The sequence below is a fragment of the Ciconia boyciana genome, chromosome 3 (assembly GCF_034638445.1).
Source record: "Ciconia boyciana chromosome 3, ASM3463844v1, whole genome shotgun sequence".
Taxonomy (NCBI): Eukaryota; Metazoa; Chordata; class Aves; order Ciconiiformes; family Ciconiidae; genus Ciconia; species Ciconia boyciana.
In genome coordinates, this window is record NC_132936.1 from 21,100,313 (window position 1) to 21,117,905 (window position 17,593).

Sequence of the window (17,593 nt, forward strand, 5' to 3'; positions counted from 1 at the left end):
ATGGGCTTTATCTTACCTGCCTGTAATTCAGATCGTACAATTTTTCATACAGCATCCCAGACAGCTTTCTTAGAGAAGGGTTCTTCAAAACCTATTAATAAAAACACCCTTTGAGGCAATAACACAGTTTCTCACTTGATGGAAAAAGACAGATCAAAAATGCAGTGGCTTTTACCACTGCTCATTAGAGGGAAGCCACTGAAGTCAGATGCCATACAAAGAAGGCAACTGCTTAAAAGCAGCATCCGGTTTGCTGGCAAACTTCCTAGGAAGTTGCGCTGCAACCTTAACTTTGCTTGTGAGCCTGCTCTGTGTTTCAGATTTTATAGACAACTCAGATAATGCTTTCATCTTGTCTCCTGCTTCCCTTTTACCTTCAAGTCATAGAAGTATTTAAGATGAAGAATTTGGGAGCTATTTATAATATTTGCATGCAGGCAACTGATGGGCAGACAGAGATGTTCTAAGAGTAAATCTTGAATATTTTTCTTCATCACAGTTTCCAACCCACCTGCATTTAAAATTTCTTACTTAAAAAGAAATCAAATTCATAGGACTTCTGTTCCACAGAAATTTTGGATTTATATTGAATGTACAGGATCTGAATTGCATTTTTTTAGCTAAATATAGATTATCTTGAGACAGGATCAAAATATTATTCATATCAGCTCATTGTATAAATGAGCCCACTGTATTTTGTGAGGAAGAAGTGTCTAAAGGAATGAGCATACATAAATCAAAGGGAATAGTATGACTAATATGATTTCTTGAGTGATCTTTACATATATATCCTGACTAAATTCTATGAAAATGAATTCATTCAGAAAAACATAATATTCAAAACCTATTTCTTACTATTTATCACATTCCATTTTGTCAGTCAGCATGATGATACTTCTGGTCTTGACTGAATTTATGTTCCTATGAATGTTCCTTCCATTTCCTCTGGTTATAAATGCAGTAAAGGAAAAAAAGAAAAGAAAAGAAAAAGAAAAAAGACTTGATTATATGATTCTTCATTCCAGCAGAAGCACCTCAGGTGTGCTGTTCCTCATCTTTACCTCCTTCTAAATGCAGTAGGTAGACATGCAGCACTGTGTAACATTTGCTCCCTATGACCCAGTCATATAACACTTTCTCACATAGGTAAGGTTTGCAGGATCTGACCTTCATTTATCTCCTTTGAGAGCTGATGACTTCTGTGTCCACATGCAGAAGACAGTGTGACAGTGGAGGACTTCACTACAGCATTCTTTCACTGAGATTTCACAAGTTTCTCCAATGGCCAAATGAGATCAGTCAGGGCTTCTCCTGACTATCCTCCCTGATCCTAAATGAAAAAGAAATTTAGCTGATACAGTTTTATTCTGTACTCATTCACAGGACCTTCCTTGAGCTGTGTATTTGTGTATCAGGAATCGCAGCTCCTGCCAGAACCTCGCATTTAAGGGTGAGCAGGATCTGCAAGGCAGCAGCTCAAAGTCAACAGAGATTGTGAGATTCTCCTGTGTATTTCTCAAGATGAACATGGATTTGTATATTGAGGGATGAAACAGGACTAGCTCCTTTGGAAAGCATATAGGAAAACAGCATACAACTCTGTTGAAAGAAATTCAGAGGAAACTCCATTAATTAAGTGGGGCTTCCAGCGCTATTTTTTCTTTTTGACATGTAAAGGAACTTGTCCAAACTTCTTCTGTCAGTCTGCTTGCCCCTTTTTAATTCACCTCCCAAAAGAGAAAATGTTTGCTATGTGATGCAATTACATGGGGAAAGGGAAACCCTGAAGTATTTTAAAACAGAATTTTAAAATACTTTTAGCTACAGGATACATTTAGTGCTATTAGAATTAATTTTGTCTAGGCTTTGTTCAAGAAAATATATATTGTTTGTCTGCTGAAAATAACCAAACTAAGCAAATGCAATAATATATTGCTGTCTCTTGAGTACAAGAAATAACTAAGATTTTCTAATCTGAACTATAAATTATGCACAGACACAGTAAACTGAACTGCATCTAACAAACTTTACATATCTTTAATTTCTAGGCCCATGTGCTTTGTTAAGCAATTGGAGATCCCTCAGTATGGCTACAGAAACAATGTCCCCACCACCACACCCCGCTCCAACTTGGCCAAGGAACTAGAGAAATACTCTAAGACTACGTTTGAATATAACAGTTATGACAACCATGCCTATGGCAAGAGAGCCATAGCTCCCAAGGTGCAATCCAGGGATATATCCCCCAAAGGATATGATGGTAGGAGGTGCACACTCTTATACGAGAGACAAGTTTGCAGTTAATCATGTTGTTGTATATGTAAACATCATACAAATAAGACATATTTTCATGTTCATATAGTATTATGAGGAATGCTGTCATGTCTAAGTTATTTTAAAGGCCTTTTTAAAAAGTGTTGTTTTATACGGTGCTTGCTTCAGGATTGTTGCACTGGCAAAAGAACATCTCCAGCTATTAAGCTCCTGGGATGTGTTGAGATCGCAATAAAAGCTAAGTAATAGAGCTAGTCCTTATGTTGCTATCTGGGAGACCTGGCCTCAAGGGTCACATTAGGATTCTCGCTTCTGTACGGTAGTTCAGGTAACACATAAAGATAACATACTTGCTCTGTGGGGATATGGAAGTAGAAAACCTGGATCTCATTGCACTTCAGAAATCACTGCTACTTACTTAATGAGGCATTTCTGCTCATTTTGTCCTCAGGAATACACCTGTTGAATTCTCTGGAAGACCTAACATAAGTAACATGTTTAGGAGTAGGCTGAAAGTGGTTTCAGTTCAGGAGAAGACAATGGATGGGGTCTGTCAGGCAAGAGGATTTTTATTAGGGGAGAAAAATGAACTGCAGGATAAAGAATGAGGATTTGGATTGTAGCTTTTGAGGACATCAGGAATTTTTCAGAGAAATACAATTGTATGTGTATATATATATATTAGATATGTGTGTGTGCTTATATATAAAACCAAACTGTGCCTTTATCTTTTTCTTTTTTTTCTTTTTTTTGAATGTTAACAGTTTATTTTTTTGTTAAAATGTTTGATACTACTCACTGACTACCATAGGAAATTTCAGGCAGGTGTCAGATTTTTGTTTAGGAAAACAGAAATAAATATACTAGATAGAACAATTTATGCTGTTATGCCTGAACACAGACTCTGACATTCAAAAGTAGGTAAGTGGAGAAAGGGAAAATTGCTACAACTCTTGCCTTCATCTTTCTGATATTTTGGATATTTTGCTTTCTCATAGAATCAACAGGCATGTTCTTGCACTATAGCAGAAAGGAGAAGGGTTGTGAAAGGCAACATATTTTTGAGTAAAAGTGCCCTTTTGTCTTCTCTCATACACTTGTCTTGTTTGCCTGTATCAGAATAAGGGCTTGAACATTATTAAAGGTAAAGCACTAACTGTGGTTAGTAAGCTAATGAGTGTACATTAATATAAGGTAAATGAGATACCAGATGATGATCCAGAGATGGGACCTAATTTGAGTTTTTCTTTGTACCTATCAGTGATTTTCATAGAACCTTTAGGATTCACAGCTCTCTGATATTCCATAAGCACTCCATTATATTTGGCTTAAATTGGGAAAGGGTTTTGAAGTTCCTCAGGAAAATCAGCTAGATTCATAGAACGATGAAGTGAAATCCTGGGCACGCTGATATAGGTCAAAGTTTTGGTGCTGACTTTCAATGGGACAAGGATTTTGCTGACAGTTATTGTAAATAATTGACTATGAAAGAGTTTGCAGGAAGAGGCTCTTAACTTAAAAGAGACACTTTTCCTCAAGAAACTTTGCAGTATTTCTAGGTGATTTCATATTTGTGTGTAAAAAAAATAATTAATTATTGCTACTAAAGCCATTATGGAGGTACAGAGTGCACACCTATTATGTATGTCAGCAAACACATTTATAGAAAAGCAGATTTAGTTCTGAAAAGTCATCCTGAAAAACCTGAAAGTAAGCCTAAGGTTTTGGGGGAACTCGCAAGTAAACAGCACTTTAGTGTTTCTGACTATTTAAGATGAGACATGTAGTCTAAGGATCTGAAGAATCAATAACATCATGTCTCAATCCTCTTTTAATTGTAAGCTAGCACTGTATTTTCATTGTCAGATAAAGGGATTATATGTTCAATAAGTGTATCGTTGTGAGTGACATGAACATAAATAGCTCCTTTGGATTGTTTTCTTGATTTTTTTTTCCAGTAAGCTTTAGTAAAAACCAAACAGAAAATGGATACTTTGTATTGTGGGGTAGGATGCTCCGATAATTCTTGAGAAGTCTTGTGTTTGTGGGCTTGTTTTTCCTTTGAAACCAGTTTTATAGTGTATTGGATGTTGGGCTTATGGTATACAGCAGCAGAGATAAGAACATCTGGACACAGCAGGCAGAGGAGACAGCAACCCTTTCAGTTGCTCAGATGGCGGCAGGAGCTCTTCTCATCCCACCGTTAGGACTGGGTCCTTCCATCAAAACACTGAGAAAATGTTAGGAGTGGGATTCATCTGACCATATCTAGACTTTTATAATGTCAGTACCTACATCTGAGCTCGTCACCCCTTTCAGATCCAAGGAGAAAGATAAACACTTCTCTGATGCAGTTCATCTCCTCTTGAAGTACATATTTAAAACTGGTCAGGTGAATCAATGCCTGAAAGTTCCTATTTTTTTCCACTGCCTGTAGAGGAAGCTTGTAATGACTAGGTCAGGTATCTGAATTAGGTGAGATGAATCTCTTACTGTGCAAGTCAGAAAAAGTGTTGAAACTGTAATTAATTTACGTAACATATTCAGTGTTTAGGCAATACTGGGGATGAGGGTGCCTGGGCAGAATTTAAGAATTAAATATCTTAGTTTGGTCCTTTATGTTGTTGGGATCTCTCCCACTCCTCCATTATTAATTAGCAAGAGGAGCCTGTAGACTTAGAGAGGTTCTTTGTAATCAGCCCCCAGGCATGTCTGATGGGCGGCCAGTATGACTCTGCAGCTGGTTGGACCTGTGTCTGTTATTTAATGGGAAAGGTGTTCTCCACATTTGGTTTCACTCTGGGTCACAAAGCATAGGAAGGACTGCAGAGTTTCCAAAACCTGGTGCCATAGAGTTGGGTGACATAGCAAGCAGAATTATCTGGTATTGAAACACTGCATCTTTCCCTTCGTTAGAGATCTACTTGATTTAGTTCATTATAAATTGGTGATCTTTGTTTCTCCTGAAAAGCTAATGTGAAATGAACAGTCTGGGTTATGTGACTCATCATAAAATGTACAGCTACAGTAAAGTTAAAATAACCATGGCCATTTCTCGCTAAGTGAGTTTTGCTTAAATTATTGGTAATCTAAAAGCTAATAATTGCGTAGCATGCTTATAGCACTTTACATCTTCAAAGTGTTTTGCAAGTGAATCACAACTAAATTTTAGAAGCAACTTTCTATTTATAGAGAAAATGAATTTGAGGGATAATGCAGTTTGACCAAGGCCACAGAGGAGTCCATATCAGAGCCTGCATGAGTTTCTGATGGTTAGTCCTATGTATAAAGCTCTTTCCCTCCCTTTCTTTAGCAGACATTCTCATATATATAATTTCCCATGTAGTGTATCTCATACATCTGTGTAAATGTGACCTGCTATGACAACACTAACATTTTTTGCAAGTGACAGCAGTCTTATTTGTTCATATGAATTTTGAAGGATATTTCTAATTTGACAAGTTCAGTGGTACGGGGTGCTTGCTGTGTTAACACAGTAGAAACTGAACTATTCAATTATTTCCTTCTTTAAGTATAGGAAAATTCTTCTGTGTCTTGGATACCATTACAAAGTAACAATGGCTAAATGCTGAATTTTTAATGACCACCACTGACTACTATATTAATAATGAAACTCTTGAGAAATAGTTCACAGGTTTATTATTAGTGGATACCCTGTTAGAGTAGTGCTACTATGTGTTCAAAACAAAGAAATGTGATGAGCGTTTAGCATTCACTTCACTTAAAAAAATCACACCCTTTGCATTATGTGGCTTTCCTGAGAAAACTCCATCTGTTACGAATTAAGTGAAACACTATTTCCTTTACAGTAAAAATAACGCCATGATTTTTTTCAGTTTTTTAGAGAAAGGAGGATGACATAAGCTCTAGCAGAGATATTTTGCTTTCAGATTCTTCTTTTGAACCCTGCCTGCCTACCAAAGCAGCCTGTGGTTCACAAATGGGCTGTGCTCATGGGAGCAGATTATTATATGTATGTCTGCTCAGACAAATACACCTGAAGAGTCTGGCATTTAAATGGAGCCCATCACGGAAGAGCTCTAGCAAGGGCCTGACCTTTTTTGTATAGCTCTCTAATCAGCATGCTAGTTGGTTATTGTTATACTGTGCTATATGGTATGATCTCGGCAGTATACATTTCCATCTTAAGGGGAAGTAGTCGCTGTAATATGCATGTATGTATCCTCTGACCTTGACTTTCATTTTTTTATGAAAATACATAAACTTTTAGATTTAGGAGATGAGCTGACGCTTTCTTGCATTTTATATAAACACTTTTAAAACAGTTTATTTGGGAAGAGGGTTGGAGAAATAAGTGGGCTAATAGGGCTGTTTTGCATTATTATTACAATACTCTTGGCTGCAAGGAGCATTTCTTAAAAGCAGCAACAGTGCTGCACTGTACTTAGATAGGCTGGACGTGAGGTTTGTCAGTGCCTTAGCTCTTCTGTGACCGCTTGTGGCTTCTGTCGGTCAGAGTACGGCTGAGTGCCACTGTCCTCGGTGTGAGCAGGAAGGGGTGTCTTTGGTCCTTATTGTTTTTATGAAGAGTTGTAGGTGCTCAGGTTGTTTGAAGATGGGGATCTCTCACTTACATCTGTTTCCATTTATACAGCCACTGCTTCTGCCTTTGTGCAAGCCATGGTAAAAGTCACATGTGACCACCACCTTTCTTCTTCCGTCATGTTCCTCTCCTTTCTGATAGCCAGTGTCATAATATTTGCCTGTGATGTGGGAAGAAGAAACCTTTTAGGAAGCATGGGGTGTTTGAGGACATATGGGGAGCACTGTGGCCCAGAGACCAAGCCTGCCAGCCATACAGTGGGCTTGATCTCCAGCAGCTCTGGGGATTCTAGGCCTTAAATTAACAGTTTGCTCATGTAAATATGAAAAGGTCCCGTAGTGTTATGTTGCCCCTCATTAATAAAAATGAATGAGCCGAGCAGATCCTACCTTCTGTCTGACTATATATGTGGGGTAAAAGCAGTGTTTCTGTGTTTTTATAGTTTTCTAAATCCAGCCTGTTTGTCAGAACGATTCATGATCATGTCGGGCAGATTTTTTACAGGAGGTTATTTCATACAAACTCACATACGTAGCATATAAAAGTCACAGACAGAAATCAAGAAATACAGCCATCATTCTTACTGCTGGGTTTTTTTTTTTTGCATTGGTTACTGTTGCTCATTATAAATTTCACCTCCAGCAGTTTGTTTTTCTCTTCACTTATGCTGAATGCTCGTTCTTTTGAGTCATCCTTGTCATATTTCTTCCCACAGCTAAACGCTACTGTAAGAATTCAAGTCCAACCAGCAGCACAACAAGCAGTTATGCCCCTAGCAGCAGCAGCAATATGAGTTGTGGTGGAGGCAGCAGTGCCAGCAGTACCTGCAGCAAGAGCAGCTTTGACTATACTCATGACATGGAGGCAGCGCACATGGCTGCTACTGCTATTCTGAATCTCTCCACTCGCTGCAGGGAGATGCCTCAGAACCTCTCCACTAAGCCTCAGGATCTCTGTGTGAGGGTAAAAATTAGTAATTCTGTTTGTTGATGAAGATTTCTCTTTACTGCACTTGTTCTGTGGCCCTGATAGATAGAAGAATAGCTTTAGTACATCTTGGGTTTTGTTTTTTTTTCTTTTCCTCAAAATTAACATAATCTGGTGGCTCTGCTAAAACAGGGAGAAAAAAAAAAAAGATGCAAATTGCTCACAAGTATCTCAGGAAATCCTGATCGGTATATAAACTGATGATACTGATAGCATGTACTCCTTCTTTTTTTAATTTGTTTCTTACTAGTGAGATCTATAATTATAAAAGATGTTTGGGCTGCTCAAGTCGTATTAATTGCACTACTGTTTTTTTTGCTAAACACAGCCTGATTCATACATTTTGTGAAAGGATTAAGATTTAACGATGTGTTTTCATTTAAAAGTCACAAATGGGGCCTAAGGTTGTAAGATCTAGTACAAAGAAATCTATGCTACTTGTATGTTATAAATTCTTGCCTATCTGTGATATCACAGTTCTTAATTCACTGCATAATATGTTTGAAATGAACAAATCCTGCAGTACAGGTGACTTTAAATGTGCTTAACAGTAGTGCAGGGTCACTAATGTTCTGTATGTTCACAGAGCTTCAGCATATTATGAAATGGCTATACAGATACAAATAAAAGCTTTTGTTGTTAAGCTTTATATATTAAGAAAAAGAATGCACTATTAAAATTCATTAAAGATTTACCCAAAGATTTTTTTTTCATTGTAAACATTAAGTTTTGACTCTGATAGCTGTTAAGAAATGAGTATTTAACATGCACCAGCAAACAGTACTATGTTACCTATAGGAGACCACTAGATGGCTAAGTAGACAGATGCAGTGCAGAGGAAACATTTTTATTGTGCTTATAGAAGAGCTTTTGAGCTGGCAGACATGTTCTGTTCTTCTACATATAGACAAAGGTTTTCTTCCCCCCATCGTCTAAAGCTCCTTGATCATTCATAACAAACTAAACCCGTAGCAGTAGATATTAGTAATAATAATGATTTAAGCCAGAATGGCTGGTGACTTTGTTTTCAAATGCTGCTTTTTTACATCAATTTATTTAATACTGTTCAAGAGGGAAATCTCTTGCTGGCATGTAAATAAATACAGTTGTACTCTATATCAACACGATGGAAAATGTTGGAATAAAATGCTAAAAATCTTCTGTGTCAAAACCAGAAGGGGCCTCTTTCCTAATGTGTCACCCTACATTGAGACTGAAGGAATGAATCTGAGAAGATAAACAAGTATTTTCTAAATTAAATTAGCAGGATAGCAGCAATTAGATGTATGCTCTGACAAAAGGCAGTAATTCAGAAAGAGACATTTGCATTCACAGTGCTTTTCTGCAGCTCTGTTGTTACTCCAGAGGAGAGAAAGTCGCCAGACATACGAGGAGTCAGTTGCATGCGCATTAGTTTTGAAGCCAAATTTCTTGTGGAGCGTTTCATGTTTGAAAAGATGAGGGATTCTCTGTGGGCATTTTTATTTCTTTATGCCCTTAGTTTTTTAAAAATTTGTCTTCATTTTAAGGTATCTTATTTCTTCTCACCTAATATAATAGACAACCCTTGTTTGTTTCTATAAAAGAAGTCAGAGCTTATACTCACCCTATTTTTCACAGTACCTCAGCCGCCGCAGAAATTGGCACAACTATTGTTGCAACTATTCCACTACCTAAATTTATCGATTATAAAGATAGATATACGAAGTGTTAATACATTTACATATGCAGGGAAGGAACTGTGAAATTTGAATGCATTTCCTCATTGGCAAATGGTGTCAAAAAGGGCTTGTTTTGGTACCCTACCTCCCTGTTTAATTTGCTGGTATTGTCTATTCAAGCATTGGCTGTTAATTTTAAACAAACAAACAAAGGTTATTTGATGCTAGCTGGTTTTTGTTACCCTAATCACCCAGACAGGTGTCAGGACTGGAAACAAGAATTATGCAGATGTCAACTCATAGATACTCACCTCTCACAGAATAAATCAAGAGCATAAAGATGACGACAAGAAAATACCTTTAGAGATTTCTCCTTTTCGTTCCAAATTTTGCACCTGTGTGCTGGGTGGCGGGAGGGGTAATGAAGACTCTCCCCTCTTCCCCCAAACATCAGATTAGCCATTCAGGAAGAAATCTACTTTAACAGCATTAATGTTGTATAACAGCATCATGCTATGTGTGGGAGGGGGCTCAATGCTTACAATCTATACAGGAATGGAAAAGCATTTTATCATTCTGCTAGGCAATCAGATTGAAGAACACAGAGAGGTAACAGTTTGCTAGTGTGAAGCCGAATTAACAATATTTTTCTTATTTTGACAGAATCCTGATATGGAAGTCGATGAAAATGGGACGTTGGATCTGAGCATGAACAAGCAGAGGCAGCGAGATGGTTGCTGTACCATTTTGACACCACTGGAGCCAATGTCCCCACAACGGCAAGCCGTGATGAATAACCGGTGTTACCAACTGAATGAGGGTGACTGCTGGGACTTGCCAGTGGACTACACTAAAATGAAGCCCAATAGGATAGATGAAGATGATTCCAAAGAGATTAATGTATGTCTTTTTCATCTATTAGTTCTCGTTGCAATCTAATTTTGGTAATTCATTAAATTTCTGAGATTTGGAGAGAAAGAGGAAACAAAATTAATATGTGATAAAAATGGTGGTTTTCTACAAAAAGGACTTTCTGCTGGTTAACCTTTAGGACTGTATCATGCTGGCACATATCTGATCTGTGACTAAGTTCCAGAAAACAACATTTGAACCATGAATGTGAATTGTTTTCTAACAGCATCATCTTGTTAACAAATATTTTCTGCAGTAAAGATGTTTCGCTATTTCCAAATTACATTACTCTGTATAAGCAAGTTGACATAACTGTGCAATACTGGGATAATCATCTCTCAAGACAAGATATTCTCCTGAATTTGAAAACCATAAATGATGTGCTGAGTATTTGAAAGCATGTATTACTTAGAAATCAATTTAAACAAAAGCAGCAGAGTATAATCTAAGCTTTCAACTATTTTAGCTAATCTTCTAGATTACTTATACACTCCTGATAGCTCTATGTGTGAAAGGGCCGTTATTAATGAAATACTTTGTTTCACGAACGCGAAGAAGGGATATTAGAAATCAGTATTACTTTTCAATTCATAATACCAAGACAACAGCAACACCCTTTAAACAGAAGAGGCAAATAAATAAAATATTTTAGTGAATTTATTTTACTTTTCAAAACTTTGAACAGCCATGACACTGAAGAGGTCTGCTGACAAGTTTTATTGTCACTGCTTTTGTTCATCAGGTTTCAACCTTATCCACTGTGTAGTTTACAATGCTGCAGTCAACCCAATTTAGCCGTTTGTAGAATTCTAGAGATTGTTCTCTGGTTTTTCGTGGTTTATAACAGAAAATTAGAATAATCATTTGTGTGTAGCCCATCTCTTGCCAATTTAATTAAAACATAAAACTATTTTCAGTAACTTTGAAACATATAACAAAGTGGCATTTTCACTAGATACACTGAATGCATTCTAGCTCTGGTGTTAATTACAGTTTTGATATTAATTTCACTGCAGTTAGGAAATCTGTCACTATCAAGGAAATGTGAGGTAAAACAGATAGTATAGCATGTTTTTTTCAGAGTAAGCAGAACTCCCTGTTTCTACTGTGGTGTTCATAGCACCATCTGCAGGAATTGCTAAATCAATGCATTTGTCCACTTCATTCCTGAAATAGATGATTTTGAATTTCTGAATGCATCAGTGAAGTTAATTATAAATTATATAATTATATTTTGCCAGACAGATCCATTGAGGTTTGCCCCAGATCGAGATTCTGTGTGTAGATGTTGAGATTGCTCCTGTTTCATCTTTGAGATGTTCTAAACAGTTAAAATGTTATTTAAAAGATGGCTTTTTGATGCATATGATACTGTATTTAGTCATCTTTTTTCCCTTGCCTCTGTTTTGCAGTGACTTTAGGAAAAAATACTGATTCTTTTAAAGCAAAATAATATGACAGCTATAGGAAAAGCCATGTTTTGCCCTTATTTTTCTTTCCTAATTAAATAACCTATATATTCCACATATTGTGAAGTCTTTCTCGAAATATCCAAATATTATTTAAAGGTTTAATAAGTGAAGGAATATAAAATAATTTTCTCTGGCAGAATAGGACAAAAAAGGAGATGATAGCATCTGATGACTCTGCTTTGCATCATTTTGTGTAAGTTGTAACTTTATCTAGCTGAAACTAATGCTGATACATTTGCCTGTAGCCAGAAGATTTGGATCCTTTCCAAGAGGCACTCGAAGAAAGAAGGTATCCTGGTGAAGTTACAATCCCAAGTCCTAAACCCAAATACCCTCAATGCAAAGAGAGCAAAAAGGATTTAATAACGTAAGCATAATGTGAGGTGAAATTATTTTTCTCCTTTTAACCTTTTCTCTCTTTGTCTTTTTTTAAACAAACGAGTACATATACGCCTTGCAGTATGAGCATGCAACATTTGCAGCATATAAATGTTTCAAACTGCCAGTTAAGTAAAGTGATAAGCTAACGTGTATTTGCTTGTTCTTAATGATGCTATATTGTATTGAGACGCCATTTTCATTTAAACCTGTTCATTTTGCAGCTTTTCGATTAGGATGCTTAAAACCCCTTGCAGTCATTGCAGCTAAACTGGAAACAATGAAACTTTTAAAAGTTTTTTTTTAAACATACTTACTATTTTGGCTGTTTTTGTTTTTGTTTGGTGGCAGATGTCCAACACCAGGGTGTGATGGGAGTGGTCATGTGACTGGTAATTACGCCTCACATAGAAGGTGTGACTTCATTTTTTTCATGGTGGATTCTGTCTTTTCAATTTATTGTTTTCAGCTTACCTCAACAATGCTGTCAAAGTAAAACGTTGAACTATGTGTTAACCCTTTGAGTAATATATGTTGATCTTAAAAGCATGCTAATTTGTGTGTTGTATAAACGTCTTTTATTTTTAAATAGATTACTAAAATTTCCAAAGTATTCTTAAGCATTTAAGTAGTTAACCCAGGAATCTCAAATATTCTTTGTTACATTTTACTAGTTCATAGAGAAACAAACAAACAAAAAGAACATTTACAGTATGTAATTTTGGAAGTAATGTTGATACCTAAATATATTCAGAGGGTTAACTATATTACAAAATTCAATATTACAGCACTTGCCCCATCGCTTTTCTGCATTACAAACTTTTACTTTTTAATTTTTATGTTGTGTTTGTTTGGGAGTGTTCAGTTAATAAGAAGATTAACTTACTTGTATGTCCTGCCATGTCTTACAGTTTATCTGGCTGTCCCTTGGCTGACAAAAGCATTCGAAGCATGCTGGCCACAAGCTCACAAGAACTCAAGTAAGATATAAAGAACAAATATTTTCTTTATAAATATTTATTTGACTGCAAATTGTGTATAGTTGTATCAGAAATTAGAAACACAGTCTGGAGAGCTGCTGCAGAAGGGGCTGATCCTGCTTGGAACATGTGTTGGATTCTCTAGAAATTCCATACAGGCTGGCTCTATACATAAGTCTGTTGATGTAGTATTTCCTTTTGTGTATTCATTAGGTGATAGGGATGGACAAAAGTCAGAACTTTGGGAATTTCATCTAAATGTTTCAATTCCTATTCAATTTTTTTCTGAACATTTGAGTTTTCTAGTTAGAACAGAAAATTCTCATGCGATTAGACTGGTGAAATACTTCTGATTACACAACCAGTAAAGTGCTGTAGTTTCTCAGACATAGATTGGAGGCAAGAGAAAATAATTTATTTATCCCTAATGCTTGCATAATCTTCCCCAGGTTTGTATCACTGTTATCAGCGTAATGCATTTTCTCATTTGACTGTTTTTTAGTGTTTACTTAGTTACTCCCCTACTTAAAAAGCATTCTTTACAATTCCTTTCAGTTCTTTGGAGTGACAATTGTGAGCAATGAAAGTTAGAGAATCGTGAGACTTAGCTTTGATCTGTCTTCCTGCACCATATGCTCGACTGCAACTCTGTATGTGGAAGAACTATAGCATTTGTTAGTGCTATGAGATAGTGGTACTCCTGAGTTGGTACTATGGTTAACATGGAAAGATGTTCACAAGTAAAAGGAAAAATTGGGTAGGGAAAGTATGAGTGGATAGCTTATGCTGCTATGCTAAGCAGTATTCTGTCTTTACCATACACGAGTGCCTTAAATAGCATTTCTTGAGTTCAGTACATACGTTGATGAAAAAAACAGCTGTAAAGCACGGGAAAGATAAGAAAGCAAGCATGAGAAAGCTGCTGAAGTAAGACTGCTCTCTAGTCTTAGCTCATCTAGTCACTAGATGCAAATAATAGGTACAAAATTTACAATTTATTTCCCACCATGTCAAAAATAACTTTTTGAAACTATCAGTTTAGATCATGCTGGTATCTGCTGCTAGAAGGCTATGTGATATGCAAGGGGAAGGGGTGTAAACGAGATCAGGGAAAACATGTCAGTATAAGCAGAGTAAGACATGGGCATATAATCCCAGAGAAACTCAGATTTGGACTTGGATTTTGGGTTGGGATGAATCAAGTGGTAGATGTTCGAGGAAATGTAATTACATAAACAAAACACAGACAAGACTCTTGGGGCAGCATGAATAATACTTTAAGCACATACTTTGCTGCTCTAACCCTTTATAAAGTTTCCACTTTTGTTAGGAAAGTATTCCTGAATTACCCCATCTCCTCTGCCTTTCTCAAGCATCTGCAGTCAAGCCTATCTAATACAGACCAGGAAGAAAAAAAAAATCACTTGAACTTGAGGTCCCACTCCTGTCTCATGCCATTCTCTCTACCTATTTCAAGTTTTGCCTAAGCAAAGAGAACAAGATTAAATAATATTTAAAGTTATATTTATAGTTTTAGAATCTATTATTTATTTAGCATTTAGCATAAATTATTTATTTAGCAGTTACCATAATACCTATTGAAAACATTAAAACTCTGTTAAGTGAATTAAAAAGTTAGGAAATGCCAGAATTCTAAGCAGGCTAACTTAACTGATTTCTCTTTTGCATTTTCATAACAAAGCAATCCTTCATTTTCTGATCACATATTTTTCCATAGGATAAAAAACTAATTCATTGCACAGGGCAGACAGTAATCATTGCATAAGCAACTAATGAATTTATTCTGTTTTCCTCATTATCCCATGTGTGGCCCTGTCTGCTATTCACTGCACTTTTCTCAGACTGTAATTTCAAGATGTAACTACTAATTCACTCATATTTGTCACTACCATTGCATCGGAGTGTTTCCTAATTAATTTATCATGGTTATAAAAGAATTAATTTATTTTCACCTGCAATTATACACTGAAGTAAGTCAAGGTTAGTATTATCCTCATTTTAAAGCCAGAAAACTTCAGCATATAATTTTGATTGCTCAGTTTGAGACTTCTAGGACCCAATTTGTCAGAGTTCTTCGCATTGTAGAGAACTGCATGTGTACAAAGCTAAGTACCCATTGAATTCACTTAGAGCTGTGGAAAATTGGGAGTTTTACATGATGAGTGATTGACCCTTTGTGAAAAGGGATGAACTCCATAGAAAAAGCAGGATAGAGTCCAGTGTTCCAGAAGAGCAATGGGACTATCCTTTCTTCTCCCCCAAAACTCTGATCAGTCCCAGCTTCCACTTGGTCCATTCACTCTGTCCTGTTTTCCTTCATCGTTTTTTCTACATTGCTCCCTGTCTCAAGCTCTTTGTCTAATCAGTCCATCTCCTGCCTCCATCACATTTATATTTTTATTGTTCTCTACCTCTTTGCCATCCTGCTGAAGTTGGTACAGAGATAAATAAAGCATCTTCGCATTTCTCACATATATTTGAAAGCAGGGAAGTAGGAGTCCTATGGATGGCAGCATCCTTTATACAGCTCTCGTTTATGCTCTTGTTCTCTGCCTAAGATGGAAGAAGATGTGATCATGTAAATGATAATGCGTATGCACAAAACAGCTAAACCAAAGCTACATAAGTGACTTTGATTTTGGAGTTTTTTAAACTGTGAAGTACTTCGTTTACATCTGTTATATTTCTGTGTGTGAGGTTTGGGGGTATAATTTCCTTGCTTTTAAAAAGAGCAAGCTGAAATGAAGCAGAAATTCCATAATGTGGGATTCTACTGGCTCTCTGTCAGGCTACCAGCCACCATGGGAACTTTTGATATCTGCTATATAGGTCACCTGAACTACTGTGGTAGCAAAGAGCAGTAAAAGGTATAACGCACTGCATGGACTGGCACCAGGAGGAGGTGGGGAATCTTGCTGGTGTTTTTCATACATATTTGCTGACAGCAGAAGAGCAGTGAGAATCAGTAACCTTGGCTCCTGCCCCAGGCTGTAGAGAAAAGTGTATACACATTTTTTGCCTATATCCCAAGCTGAGATCCCTTCTGTCCTGTCCCTACCAATCTGTACTGTTCCCATCTCTTCTTCATCTTTTATTCCTTGTTCCAGTTTTCAATGTAGTTGTTTCCAGTCATCCATAAAGACTTCAACCTCTGTAAACTTTCTGGAAAATACTTTTCTAATGCGTGGGGTATAGAGAACAATTGATAGTGCAGTAGAAGAACTGATAGTGCAGAATAGGGATTGTATTTCTGGACTGCGTAGTTTGGAAAGATTTCATACTTTTATGGCTTTGCCATGCATAGCTTATGTAGCAAATATTGCATATGTGCTGGTAAAGCCTTTATATCACATTTTACCAATCCATGATCTCCTTCTGTGCATTGTATATCACACACAAGCTATGTATAATGCAGCTTCCTAACTGGAATTTGGCTAACACGCTGATTGTTTTTAAGCCCCATCTGAAATAAAAAATATCAGACACTTCAAATAATATTCATGAATAATATCATTCAGATAATATTCATAATCAAAATAATATGAGAATCTGAAAAGGTTAGAGAAAAGTTTATTTTGCTTAACAGTTATGCTTACTGTATTGCCTTTTGGTAGTTGTGGCTCCATAAATTCCATCACCCACGTTTCCTGGCTCCCAGAATAATAATGTTGCAGCTTTCAATTAAATTGTTCCAGGGTTGGCCTAATTATTGCTTACAACCCATGCTTCTCTTCTGTAAGGCTTCTTGCTCAGGTTTACCGTGCAGATTGTACAATTCTCCACTTTCACCCAAAGCCAAAGTGGAAACATAAGAGTCTTTGTGCATGGTTTATCGGCAGACCAAAGCAGTTACACAGCCTGGTCAATGGTCTCCAAATAACAGAAGAATTTCTTCAACTTTAATTCTCAGTTACTGCTGCTGGCAAAAAAAGAGGTCAACAGCTTTAATGGTCTCTGAAGAAATTAATATCTGGCAAGAATCCAAGCTCTTCTAGCATTAAGATTTGGGTTATAGTACTTGTGAAAAGCAACTAATTTTTAAAGGACCTAGGGACTTATTGATGAGTAAACTTAACTATGATGGGAAAGCAATTAATAGGCCACCCAGTGACAGCTACCAATATTAAAATATGCATAAGTTAAATCCAGTTTAAACTTACCCAAGGGCTTTTCCTTATCAGTTTTCCTTATTTACTCCTTATCATAGGAGGTTTTTCTAACAGTTACAGTTACTTCAAAATTGTAATCCCATTGTAGAATTGTAAATACTACAAAAAAGCAACATTTTTAAGCACTTTTAATCTTACTCAAAATAAAATAAAA

General features: G+C 36.6%; 1 protein-coding gene across 4 annotated transcripts in view; it reads left to right on the forward strand.

Moving 5' to 3' along the window:
• Positions 1–17,593, forward strand: part of MYT1L (myelin transcription factor 1 like) — a 130,694-nt gene that overhangs the window by 61,924 nt on the left and 51,177 nt on the right. For all 4 annotated transcript variants that reach the window (XM_072857792.1, XM_072857793.1, XM_072857790.1 and 1 more), the window contains exons 9-13: positions 2,049–2,260; positions 7,575–7,822; positions 10,171–10,407; positions 12,137–12,258; positions 13,181–13,249. In XM_072857792.1, the coding sequence (XP_072713893.1) occupies positions 2,049–2,260; positions 7,575–7,822; positions 10,171–10,407; positions 12,137–12,258; positions 13,181–13,249 (888 nt within the window). The remainder of the gene's footprint in view (positions 1–2,048; positions 2,261–7,574; positions 7,823–10,170; positions 10,408–12,136; positions 12,259–13,180; positions 13,250–17,593) is intronic.